The sequence below is a fragment of the Cornus florida genome, unplaced genomic scaffold (assembly GCF_030987335.1).
Source record: "Cornus florida cultivar Cherokee Brave unplaced genomic scaffold, ASM3098733v1 CherokeeBrave_3.0.0_Hap2_Chr03, whole genome shotgun sequence".
In the NCBI taxonomy this organism is placed as follows: Eukaryota; Viridiplantae; Streptophyta; class Magnoliopsida; order Cornales; family Cornaceae; genus Cornus; species Cornus florida.
Genome location: NW_026775573.1, coordinates 73,110,025 through 73,124,228, shown reverse-complemented (window position 1 = coordinate 73,124,228; position 14,204 = coordinate 73,110,025). Strand labels below are relative to the sequence as shown.

The following is a 14,204-nucleotide window of genomic DNA, read 5'->3' as shown; positions in this document are numbered from 1 at the left end:
GACTCAAAAGCTTAAGCTATTAGGTAGGGCTAACACCCAATCCATATATATCCATTTCACTTCCCATCCGGATCTGATGTGGGACAAGACTCCCCTTGTAACAATGCAGCTTGGAACTCATCATGCACACTCCGGTGCAAAAATGACATAATACTCAATACTGATGAATGACTCTTTCTAGTGGGCAATTCAGATGCCGGAGGAGATACTGAAAACATATGGTAGTAGTAATTAAATTCTCTAGATTTCAAATCATTTCCAAATGGCCTCAAATTAATATATGTTAAAGAACATAGCATGGTCATCAACAATATGAAGTCAAAAATCCAATTAAGTGGCTAAAACACTGAAAATAAAATTAATTAAACTAATTAATTAATTTTATCTAGATTTCTAAAACAACTCCAATAAAGAAATAAATAAATAATAAGCTGAAGGGAACTAAATAATAAATCCTTATTTTAAAAAAAATCCTTAAATAAATAATAATTAAAAATAGCATAATAAAATCCTCCAATTATCAGATACTAATAATTAATTAAACTACAACTCGGGAATCCATACTGTGGACCCCTAATAATATCCTAATTGAAATAATTGAAAAGAGGGTTAAGGAGGATGTTTCATATCCGGTCTTTGATATTTTAGACTAGTGAGTTGACACAACGTCTTGCTAGAGACGTTAAACACTGACATTCGTAGTTATTTTATTTTATTTTTATTATTATTTTATCACTTAATATTTATTAACTTTTTTTCAACTCGAAAGTTTTGACGCATCCTGGACACAATGGCAAGGTCCATTTTATTTACTTTAGTACTAAATTTATTTATTTCTCAAGTTTTACTCAAACTTGAATTGGCTAGGGTGCAAAATTACGATTTAGCCCCTTACTTTGATGGAATATTAGAAATCGCTTTACAAAGTGGACTTTAGGTGTATCCTATGGTTTTGAGACGTTCCGGTTCCGATGGTGATATCCATTTTATGATCCGGTGGTTGGATTTTCTGATTTTCTTAGCTCGGCCAAACTAGTTTTATCGAAATACCCCTACAAATCGGTAGGGGCAAAATGGGATGTCTACACAAAAGTTATAAATCTCAAATTCCGAAGGAAATAATATATATTTCCAATTTGATAACGGGTACTATTAAGTGAATCTAATGACTATAGAGATTTGATTCAAAGAAGGAATTGCAAAGTAAAAATGTAAGCAAAGACTGCCATCTGGGTTTTGATTCAAAGAAGGAAATAAAAAAGTAAAAATAGAAAATTTTCATGGAACGTTGAGAGGAATTAGAGTTTTGAATAATAAAAAAATTAAAAAGCAATATGCTTTTGATGGAACTAGAAGGAAAGGAGGGACGAATTAGGGTTCGGATTAAAGAAGTTAAAAAAGAAATAATGAAAAAAAACAAAAAGGGAAGGAGAGAAATAAGAAAACGAAAAGGAAAGAAGGGACAGATGAAATAAAGTTAACTTCAATGTTCCATTACTTGCCTTTTTATTGTGCCAAGACAAACAAGGCCTTAAGAAGCTCACTGCAGGGGATTGCATGGAAATCCGCTTCAGAAGATTCGTGCCCTATTCATGACGTCATATTAACTTGATTGGACTATGACTTGGAATCAAACTCGTTTTTACTTTTTCTTTATTTTTTTCGAAAAAAATCGAATTTATATATTTTCTGTTGTAGACCCAGGTTCAAGACCCAGCGCAACGGAAATATTCTCCAATTACTTCTTCTTCTTCTTCTTCTTCTACTTCTTCTTCTTACAACGGATATATTTTTAAACTCTACCTTTCTTACGCTCTAATTAAGGGTTTCAATTTCGGAAACCTCATCTTCATCACGGGCACGGTTGAAACTCGCCTTTCCTATCCTCCAATTAGGGTTTCAATTTCGAAAGATCTGAGGTAATTTCTTCTTCTTCTTCACTCACCCACATACGTATTCACACGAAGAACATGAAAATGATAACTGCTTTTTTTTTTCTTTCTTTCTTTTAGACATTTGAATGCTGTTTAATTTCTCTTGAATTGTTGCTTTATACTCAAACCCTAGAACCATGCGTTAAGTGCACATGATGTACTCTTATACAGATTTCTGTACCAAAAATATGAAACCTGTGAAGAAGCAAACCTGACCAGCCAGTGTCATTCGTTTTTACTTTTTCTTGACTCTTTTTTAAAAAAAAAATCAAATTTATATGTTTAAGAAAATACTTTTACATTGTTCTTAAACATATACTTTTACATTGTTAATCAATAAAAAACATATACTTTTACATTTAATTAACATCGTCTGTTTTAGACTTGTAGTCTAGTTGGTCAGGCTACCGGCTCTCACCCGAGAGACCCGGGTTCAAGACCCGGGGCAACGGAAATATTCTCCCGTTAGGGTTTCAACTTCGAAAGTTCTTCTTCACTCAACGGAAAAAATTTCAAGTCCCGGCAACGGAAATATTTTTGAACTCTGCCTTTCTTACGCTCTAATTAAGGGTTTCAATTTTAAAAGTTCTTCTTCTTCACTCAACGGAAAAAATTTGAAGTCCCGGCAACGGAAATATTTTTGAACTCTGCCTTTCTTACGCTCTAATTAAGGGTTTCAATTTCGGAAACCTCATCTTCATCACGCGCACAGTTGAAACTCGTCTTTCCTATCCTGCAATTAGGGTCGACTCTGCCTTTCTTACGCTCTAATTAAGTGTTTCAATTTCGGAAACCTCATCTTCATCACTCGCACGGTTGAAACTCGTCTTTCCAATCCTCCAATTAGGGTCAACTCTGCCTTTCTTACGCTCTAATTAAGGGTTTCAATTTCGGAAACCTCATCTTCATCACGCGCACAGTTGAAACTCGTCTTTCCTATCCTGCAATTAGGGTCGACTCTGCCTTTCTTACGCTCTAATTAAGTGTTTCAATTTCGGAAACCTCATCTTCATCACGGGCACGGTTGAAATTCGCCTTTCCTATCCTCCAATTAGGATTTCAATTTCGAAAGATCTGAGGTAATTTCTTCTTCTTCTTCTTCTTCTTCTTCTTCACTCACCCACATACGTATTCACACGAAGAACATGAAAATGATAACTGTTTTTTTTTTTAGACATTTGAATGCTGTTTAATTTCTCCTAAATTGTTGCTTTATACTCAAATCCTAGAACCATGTGTTAAGTGCACATGATGTACTCATAAACAGATTTCTGTACCAAAAATATGAAACCTGTGAAGAAGCAAAATGTGAACTTTCTTGTAAATTTCAACTCTTGTATACTAAAGATTGCTTTAATTGTTGTTCCTTAGTAATTAAACCGTAAAAGCATGTCTACGTGGCTCATAAATACATATGTGTCTATGTTTCCCCAATTTTTCAAAATATTCACATTCTAATTATTCTAGAGTTTGATTTGTATCTAAAGACAGTGATTAATCAGTTTTAGTGTGAGATTGCGCAAGTTGTGTACACAATAATCTATACTGATTTTCTGAATCTGTATGCTGTTAGCAGTTTTAAAGACTTTAATGCTAATAAGAAATTGGGACTTGATCGCTGGGCAAAATTTGGTTCTCTAGATACATCTAGTTGTTTTATTTGTGAAATTAAGGTGGCGGATTGGGAAGGTAATTGATGATTGGAACTAAGGTGAGAGACTGGCTCTAGGTGCGAAAATCATAGCTTCGTAAATTGACTAAAGCTGAACTGCTTTGAATGTCACTCGTATTGGCTATTCCTCTGGGTTTTCTAGATCCTGCACTAAGGTGATGGTACCTGGTTGAGAAGAGTTGATATGGTGAAAGCATAATTTGAACAGCTTCTTTTGGGGTTCTTGGATCGAAGTTTTATGCTTTATTTCTGAATGCATGACTAAGCCTTTAGGAACTCTTGACTGATAGACATGGTCCAATTTTGGCCTCTACTAATCCCAACATCTAGATATATTGTAAGGTTACATTTCTATTATTTTTTTAGAAAATTGAATACATTTGATTCATTATCTTCACCCTGTCATTCCTTTTCCGTTCTCCCCTGTCCCGGTCATTCCTTTTCCGTTCTCCTCTGTGGTCAAAAACACTTTGGTGGCTTACACAGTTACATGTCAGCTCAACAAAGTTATATCCTGAAAATATGTGGGATGCTTGGGCCAAATTATAATTTAGATAAGGGAACTTGGCTGGGCCTATATCTTGGTCATTTGGCATGACAACCTTTTTGATGCACTTATGATGTTCTGTGCTCATGCCCTGAAAGCTTGTGTGTGCTTGTTGTGCATAGGTGCAAGTAGAACTGCTCTTATGGCGAAGTACATGACACCATAACTTGTTTTTCTTTCTTCTTTTCTAAAACATTTGTTAAGTTTTTTAATTAGAAATACAACATAGTGTTTTAATATATCATTTCTGCTTTAACTCAAACTTCTTTCCTTGTTTCACTTCATCTCAGTGGCCACTTTGAAAGCTCATCGTATGATTTGTGTTAGAACTGATGTTTGCTCTTGTATGTCATAGGCAAGGACTCTTTGCCTACATTTCACTTCTGGAGCCATGGCTTTGGGGGATGAGATGATGGAAGGTTCTGTTTCTTCTCAGAAACTTGATTTCATGGAGGGCGATCAGAGTTGTGATTTGCTTTCCTCGGAAGATTTTGCCTGGCTTGATTCCTGCCTGATCAATGATCCTGAAATATCATACAGCACTGATGAGAATTCTTTCAAAGATGCCTTACTGGAAATTCAAATTTCTCAACATGATTCACTTGACAATTTCCTATCTAGAAGAGATTGTTTTCCCGGTGAAACTGACACTCAGATTCTTCCTTCTAGTGAAGAGGCAACCACTTCACAGAGCCTGAGGGCAAGGATTGATGATATTTTTCTCACTAATGAAGCAGCAGAAATGGAAATTGAAAATGATGGTCGTATAATCCTCAAGAAGACTGATTTCTTAAGGTCGAGATCCAACTTGGTAAATTATTTTCTGCCAAATTACAATGGCGACGTCAAAGGAACTGAAAACACTGAACCTGGGTTGGATTTGGGTTTTACGGGCGTTTTGATGGAGCAATCAATCGGCGATATTTTCAGGTTTTGGGATTTGGACATTCCAGCTGAGAAGGATGGACTTACCCGGTCTTTAACTTCAGGGCCTCGTGGGATTAGTCGAGGTGCGCGCAAGCTGGCCCGGACACCCACGATTATCAAAAAGAAAAGAAGAAGAAAAAAAGATAGACTTACCAAGCAGCTGAACAAGGCCCTTGCAGAAAGTTCCTTACAACCATTTGATGGTCTCATTTTTGGTATTGCAGGCCTGTCGTTAAATCAAAATTGTTGTTAGAATAATTCTGTAAAATGATTAGAATTTCGGAGTGTATATCAAACTACCTAGTGCTCTTTTATTCATGTTATATTAACACATTTATTGGCTCATCTGGGTATGAAATTGAACGAGAGGCTTAAAAACTTCAGAGTTCTCTCTCTTATTTATTTATTTTTGTATCTATAGCAATTCAGTCACTAGAATACTGGCACTTGTCTAAATATTTTCTTTCTTTCTTACTTACTTACTTACTGATGTTTAAGTTTATTTTAGAAATTTAATTAACTTGGGCTTTAGTGACAGTCAAAATTGTCCCTAAAAGCTCCTAAACCGTCCCTAAAGGTCAAATTGGTCTGAGTTAATTTGCATCATCTTAAATATTTTCTTTCTTTCTTACTTACTGATGTTTAACTAAAAGAGAGACTCAAAATAAAATTAAAAAGAACTTTCCATTTATTATTGAGTAATGTTATTCAAGTTGAATAATATTACAAATAAAGTATTTAGAGACTGAAATTCGAGGGGTGATTGGGGCTCATTACATGACGTATGGTGACATCATATGATAGAACACACTATTACACTACATAAATAAAATTCCATAACTACCAAGTTCAGTTCTTAAATCATTATTCTTACAAATCATATTAATTTGTCAACTTACTTTTCTCATTTATATCCTCAGTCGTAATGCGTGATTTTTCAACGCAATCAAATATGTTTTCAAACACATTAAATTTAGGTTACAGTAGGTAGATTTAATGGATTTAATTGTACTGAAAACTTTTTTCAACCAATTAAATATGTTTTTCAACCTATTAAACAGATTTAATGTATTGAAAACAGATTTTAACTACATTGAGCACACCTACTGCATGGTACAGTCCATACTAAAGACTATCCCTACATTTAGAACTCAATTGTTTGTTTTTAATTTTATTTTTTATGTATGTATATAAATATAAATAGATAAGGGTTAAATGGACTTGTAATTAATAAATAATGAAAAATACCATTATACCTAACACTACTGGTACAAAATGAATTAAAACCAGTTATAGAAATTTAATTTTTGGTTTTTAAGATGATGCAAATTTCCAAGGATCCTTTAAATTGTTCTTTGGGTGGGTAATCTTTTAGTGTTTTTTTTGCCCCCCCAAAATATTTAAGACTAAACTCAATGAAAAAAATTTATTTTAAAACTGAAGGTACAGTGGACCTAACGGATGGAAATATAACATTAATAATTGAAAATACTGGTTAAATTCCTCTGTCCCCATATTAATAGTCCAATATCTCGTTTTTAGCTGTTTCATAATAATTGTCACATTTTAAAATTCAACACAATATTTTTTATTACATTCCCAATTTACCCCTAAAAGATTAAACTAATTAAAATCTCAAAATGGGTGGACCCCATTAAGAATAACTTTTCCTGGACCTTATGTTATGTTTGGTAGGTAGGAAAGAAGGGGTGTGGAGAGAAAATAGGAAAAAAGGAACAAACTTTCTTTGTTCGGTAGAGATAATACAAAGAAAGAAAGGAAAATAGTCCTCCTTTACAAATTTTCATTTATCCAAATTTGGGCAGAAGAAAGGAGGTAAGACAAGTGGACTATTAAATTAAATAATATCCTAAATTACAAGTTTTATCCTCTATAAATTACAATATTATAAATATTATTAGATATAATGGTAAAAACAATTAAAACTTTTTTTCTTTTTCTTCCCTCTTAACAAATATGGTAAATTACCAGTTTATTCGCTTCTACCAAATTTTTTTCTTTCCTACCTAACGAAGTATTAAGCAATCTTAACGTATTTATCTCTTGGAAGTCATTCAATTTAAGACCCATTCAAAACAAAACTTTTAAAAGGGAAGGGCAAATTTGGAAATGTATTTATTGCCAATCTAATAAAATATAATAAAACTTGTTGTCTTAAAAAGTGTGAATTGTGGAAAATAAAATAAAGAAAATAATAGTGTTGATATATTATATAATTAGAAAAGAGAACAAAATTGATAATATTAAAATCTCTATTGGGTCAAATTCTATTGAATCTTTGAGTTATTTGAGTTTCGGAAATATAGTTATAGGAAACAAATAGATTGAATTTTTTTTATTTTATTTTATTTTATTTGAGTTTGGGAAATATAATGAGAGATTATGTATGGAAAAAATGTTTTTGTTATGCAAAACTGAAATCCCCCACACTTTTTTTTCACACGTTTAAGGAATAATAGCAAAGGCTCCATTCACACGTTAAAGGTCGGTTTTTTAAGTAATTGACGGGTGCATGCGAGAAGGAATGATAAATTATTTATGGGATTCTAGCAACTTCCCTTTCACAAAACTAGCAACTTCCCTTTCACAAAACTAGTAACTTAATTAAGGGTTAAAATCACAAAATCCCCCTATACTTCTAAAGTAATGCATAAAATCCCTAGTTAAATTAAATAGGTTTCTGAACTTACAAAACTTATCAAATTACCCCAAACCCGTAACCGACCCTTTAAATGGGTTGTGAAACATCAAATTTGACCTTGCTATTTAATATTAAATTAAAATTTGAAAATTATTATTTTTGAAATTACAAAAATGTCCCCTTAACCCTTAAAGTGGGCGATCTTCTTCCTCTTTGCCTCCCACTCTCTACCTTTCTCTCTCTAAAACAAGACCCATCAAAGAAACAGAACAAGCATTATTTTTTCCCTTAAACAGAGTAAGTATTGAGATTTAACAAAAAATGGCAACAACAATCGGCATTCTACAACTAAACCACCAACAAACCACACCCCAGATCATTTTATCACTGCCCTTGACCCCAACTCTCTGATCCTCTCACAATCTTCCAACTGACTGGCTATTCGAGACTATCGTGATGGAGGCTACCTTCACAGTGGTTGGACTAATTCTCCAACTTCGCAGAATCGGAGTCCATCAAGGACTCACTCATTGACGACTCGCCAATCTTCCGCAATAGCAACTTATTCTCCCTCCCTATTTTCTCCCATTGATTACATTCGTTGCCACGATCGACAACCCCACACCTCTTCTCCCCCGAATTCGTCGATCTACTCCCTCCAGATTTTGCTCTAATCCCATATGGTTTTGTGTTCTTCAAGTTTAACAAAGGTGTCTATATCGATTGTAAGACACTCGTCGACTCTTTGTAGTACATCCAAGAAATCTGGCACCAATTGAGCAAGAACAGATGACATCTCCCAATGGGGTTGCCGAAATTTTTTTCTTAAAATCTAACCTATTTCTAGGTATGGAGATATTTCCCTTCGTCGACAATGCACTCTTTGGCCAGGAATTAGATCCTTATTCATTTGGTCAAACTACATAATTTTGCTGTTTCCTTATCCCAATCAACCTAGGTCGACCATTTCTTGCCACCGCCAATGCCACAATAAATTTTCGGTCGAGCATTATAGATATCTCATTTGGCAACATGATAGTCAAGCTTAATGTCTTCAATGCAAGCCAACATCCCATAAATGAAGGTGAATGTTTCCTAGTCGATGTTTTGGATGATCTTATGCAAGAATCTCTCCCCTCTATTCTCTCAAAGGACCCGTAGAAGCATATCTTGCTCACTTCAACATGGATGATTTTGACATTGATAGCTCAATTTGTGAAGTGAATGCTATGATGGATACCGTTGCTTTTATGGACTATCCTCCATGGAAAACTCCAAGGGAACCACTCCCTACACTCTCAAGTACTCCTCCGCTACCATCTTTAGTCTCTCCACTTATTCTAGAGCTTAAGCTACTCCTATTAAATCTCAAGTACGCCTTTCTTGGCCTAAATGAAACTCTTCCAGTCATCATTACTTCTAATCATGAAAATGACCAAGAAGGGAATCTTTTGGAGGTACTTAAGAAGAATAACGAAGCCATTGGATGGAGTGCTACGGACTTGAAGGGCATAGATCCTTCCATTTATAGGCATCGCATTCATATGGAGGAGGATGAAAAAACCCTTTAGGGATGCTTAAAGAAAGTTAAATCCAAACATGAAAGATGTGGTAAAGAAGGAAGTAATGAAACTGTTGGATGGTAGGATTACCTATCCTATCTCCGATAGTAAATAGGTGAGTCCTACTCAAGTAGTTCCTAAAAAGTCAGGAATTACCATTGTTGAGAGCTCCAACGGGGAATTAATTTCAAAACACACCACCACCTCATAGCGTGTGTGCATTGATTATAGAAAGCTCAACTTTGCTACTAGGAAAGACTATTTTCCATTTCCCTTCATTAACCAAATCTTAAAGCGATTAGCCGGGCAAAGCTATTATTGTTTCCTAAATGGCTATTCCGGATACAATCAAGTAGCCCTTGACCCTCTTGATCAAGAAAAAACTACCTTCACGTATCCATTCGGTACATTTGCATATCGACGGATGCCTTTTGAATTGTGTAATGCTCCCACCACTTCCAAAGGTGTATCATGTCTATATTTTTGGACATGGTAAAGAAATTTCTTGTGATCTTAATGGATGACTTTTCAGTCTTTAGGTTTACCTTTAACTCTTGCCCTCATCACTTATCTCTAGTTCTACAAAGATGTCGAAAAACAAATCTTGTTCTTAGTTGGGAGAAGAGCTATTTTATGGTTCAAGAAGGGATTGTGCTAGGTCATGTTATATCCAAAAGGGGTATAAAGGTGGACAAGGTAAAAGTGGAACTCATTTTTGAACTTCCTTCACATTCTACAATGAGAAAGATTCATTCCTTTCTAGGACATGTCGGCTTCTATCGTTGATTTATCAAAGATTTTAACAAAATTGCTAGACCCTTGTGCAATTTATTTGCTAAGAATAACACCATTCATCTTTGATAAGGCATGCCTATATGCATTCCAAAAGCTCCGTGCTACCTAGTTTATGATTTTGGATGGGGGTGAATAGAGTCTTGACAGAACGATACCAATTTTTTTTTTTTTTCCTAAATGGAGGAAATTTTATAGATATAAACAATACAAATACAAGAAACACATTGGCACACCCCAAAACAAACATAGCCTAAGCAGTCCCGAATCATTCCAAATAATTATATAAAATAGATATGCATCTTAAACATAGATTAAAACAAGCTATTGTGTAATTTAATTCAAGATTAATCAAGAACACCAAATAGCTCATAAAATCAGTTTTAAATCAATTTAGGCATGCATACATGATCAATTAAAGGCTGATTAGTTCCTGGAATTAACTTAGGCCTGTATAAAAACACAAATCTAAGGGAAAGAGTAAGAGCAAAACTTGCCTTAAGGGTTTGAATAAACCCCAACTTCTTCTTCTTCCTAAGCTTTTTTGGCGACCTTGGCTGCCGTCAAAGTCCTCTCTACTACTCCTTGTTCACCCACAAGCCAACATCTTTCTCCCTCCTAAGGTTTGACCCTAAGCTTTAGCCGAGTCTCTCCTATTTCCTTTCTTTCTCTCTCTATTTATCTCTCTGTAAAACTCTCTGTAACTCTTTCCTTCTCTCTAAAATATAAATCACGTAATTATAATATAGCCCCCTCCTACAGACTTATGCTTACATATATATAGGCTAACACAAAACCCTAATCCTATATGCATAAAAAAATCTGCCAATAAAAGATAAAGAATAAGAGAAAGATGAAAAAATAAAATATAATATAAAGTAATAATACTAACTATACTAACGTAATATTCATGTCTATATAATATATAATTACATATACAATTATATGTACTAACTATAGTTATTAATATTAATTATTTATAATATTAATAAATATAAAATCTTCATATACATATATATTCATAAATATATATACATCCATCCATGGGTAGATATCCGTACCCATTAATAATCCTATCCAAGTAGTCCATACGACCCAATTGGTTGGTCCATTACTACTATCCAAATCCATACTTTAAAATTAAAAATAAAATCAAACATAAAGAAATTAAATCATTTAATCCTAACAAATAATTACAATTAAACCACATATCATTTAAGCAAGCAAAACACCTAATTAATTAACCACACAAACACCCAATTAAATCAAATAACTCACATAAGCAATTAAAATAAATAAGCATATAATCATTTAGCCACATAAGCACACAGCCACGTAAGAAATACAATAAAATAAATAATTAAATCCATTTTATATCCTTTTGAAAACTAGGGGTATTACAGCTTTACATTCTGTGATGTACCTTGACTGCAATCTTTTTGGCAGCTTGGATATTTGTTTTGTTTATATATATGTGATGTTGATGATCTCAGTATCGGTACATTGTTGTTGTGGCCCATTTGAGATATCTCTTTCTCTCTCTTACTCAGGGGCCTTTTCCATCTTTATATCTTTCTGATATGCCATTTGCATGCACATTGCACACCTTCCTTATACCATTTTTGATCTTAATAAGGCTTGTACCAGTGTGATCTTTTCAGGACCATAGTTAATCCCAAGTTTGGAGGGGTATTTCTACCACCATTTTGGATCATTGCGTTCATGTTGCTTCTTCGCCATTGCTACACTAGTATACTCTTACCCTCTTTTTCGTTGTTCTCATTACACATTAAAGACAATGGGCAGTTTAAGTTTAGTGGTAAGGTGACTTTATGGAATTCTTTTCAAACTCTGAATCTGAAGTGTGCATGTGAGATTTGAGATCCAATTCTGGACTTGATTTTGATCTTTTGAAGCATAATTGCCTTGGAATGGCAAGTTTTAAGAGTCTAATACTTCTTGTATGCTTTTGGATGCTATTTAAGGGTAAATTTTAAATTCTTAATATCATACTTGCTTTAGTGGTCCACATCATCTTGCTTGTTAAAAATGTTTTGAGGATTGATTCTAAAGTACTTTATTTGCATAGACGCACACTAGCATTCAAATTGTGGGGTACATGCTTAGATGATCATTGTTTTGGTTATATCCCATTCGAGCTAGTAGGATTTGATGAGTCATCATTCTTAACAAAATGACCTTGCATGCTAAATAATAACCCTTTTTGCTAAGTAACCGGGATTCTTGCCTCATTAAGCATTGAATTCTCGCGTCAAAAGACGAAGGGCCCAAATTAAAAAAAAAAATGATAAGTGCTCTCACCAAAAGAGGTGAAGAGTTAGTAAATAAAAAGTAAGAGTTATCTTGATTTGTAACCTAGTTGGCTTGATCTTTTAAGTCTTTATGGGTGTTTTAACACCTAATGCCCTAAAGCCGTACGGTTTGGGAGCCATTGACCCAACACTCGTTACACAAGTCTTCTAGAGAACTTAAGAGATCTTTACATTACACCATGTTCTCATCTTCGATCCCATTGAAAAAAAATGGTTTATTTATAGTCATGATGATTGATATTTGAGATGTGTGCTAGTTTGAGGCTAGTTTGTGATCTTTACATTGACTATGCTAAGATAGTAGCATATTTTGATGTATGTTCACTCAAAAAGGATGCTAGAATTGATTTCGATTTGTATGATTGACTTGCTTGATGTGTGGGGACTATAATTGCTTGCATGATGTTGAAATATTGAGAATAGCTTAGAAATGGCTGAAAATTGCATACTTAAAGTAGTTTTCTTTCGACACTTGTTTGAAATGTGTTTAATGCTTCTTAAGTGAGAAAGAGCCTTTGATGTTTGTGGGTATCATTGCTGGAAACCCTTACGAGACTTCACTCGTCCATTAAGGGTAACCTAGGGGTTCAAAATGCTTGTGGTATATGTTAAATGCAATTGTGATCCCTATGAAAATGGTGTTATCTTCTTATTGCTTATTTAATTCTAGTTGTGTAGTTGTTTTTTTTTTTTTTTAATTTTTTTCTTTGCTCATTGCTAAGGGACTAGCAATAGTTACGTTTGGGAGTGTGATAAGTGTTGGAATATGCACATTACAGCCCTAATCTTGAGTATAATAGAACCTTATTCTATCTTTATTTTCCCGCTTTAGTCTCATTTTGTGTTATTTCCCTTTTCAAGTTCATAAGGTTGAAATGAGCTAAATATGGTGTTTTAGAGCCTTGGGAAAGTCAATCAAAGTCTTGTGAGAAACTAAAACAAGAAGGAAGCTGAGCTAAAACATTCATATCTCTGATCGATCGAGCCAAGATCCTTAATCGATCAAACTCTGATAGATCGAACCAGAAGCCCAGACCGATCAAGCACTTTGTCCTCATCCAAATAAATATTTTCTTTAACAACCTTTGATCGATCTAGCACTTTGTCCTTATCCAAATAAATATCTTCAAAAACCTCTAATCGATTGAGCCTATGCTCTGATAACAGGTCTGACAGCTGCGAAAATCAGAATTTAAGCATTGATTCAAAGGGGCTCAGGGTGCAATCAAGCAGGTGTCCTTGTGTACGTGGTCTGACTAATTTGAGGTCACAAGAGCCACCTATAAATAGAAGATTAGCCTATTTTTGCAAGGGTTGGCAAGTGCAGACATTCGAGATTTAATTTGGGATATTTTTGGACACTCTCTCTCTACATTCTCTCTCTGGGGTTTCTCTCAAGGAAGAAGAAGAAGATAAACCCAAGCTTGGAGATGGATTGTGAGACCATCATGATGATATCTACCTTCTCCATGAGTGGCTAGTTCTTCACGTAGAGCTTGGATGAGCCCTAAGCTTGTATAATTAAACCTTTTGTCTTTCAATTTTGGGAATTATGTATAGTAATTAATGCTTGGTCTTTGATTCTACCAAGGTTTATATTGATAATTCTTTCAATTGATTCTCTATATTGGTTGCATGTTGTCTTATGTGTGATTAATTGAGGGTTATTCTCTACATTAAGTACTTTTGTAATTGTGCTTAGTGATGGCCATGCATGGTTTCTATTGGATACAATTGCTCTTACTTTGATGGATTATACTTAGTCTTGATGGGTT

At 34.3% G+C, this 14,204-nt stretch overlaps 1 protein-coding gene across 2 annotated transcripts; it reads left to right on the top strand.

Annotated features, from left to right (window-relative positions):
• The first annotated feature begins 1,576 nt into the window (after positions 1–1,576).
• LOC132300775 (uncharacterized) lies at positions 1,577–5,482 on the top strand. Of its 2 annotated transcripts, none has more exons than XM_059798010.1 (2): positions 1,577–1,919; positions 4,509–5,482. In XM_059798010.1, the coding sequence occupies exon 2, from the start codon at positions 4,545–4,547 to the stop codon at positions 5,331–5,333; it is 789 nt and encodes a 262-aa protein (XP_059653993.1). In that variant the 5' UTR covers positions 1,577–1,919; positions 4,509–4,544; the 3' UTR covers positions 5,334–5,482. The 2 variants fall into 2 exon arrangements, with proteins under 2 accessions (XP_059653993.1, XP_059653992.1); XM_059798009.1 differs by lacking the exon at positions 1,577–1,919 and adding an exon at positions 2,273–3,013.
• The last annotated feature ends 8,722 nt before the right edge of the window (positions 5,483–14,204 follow it).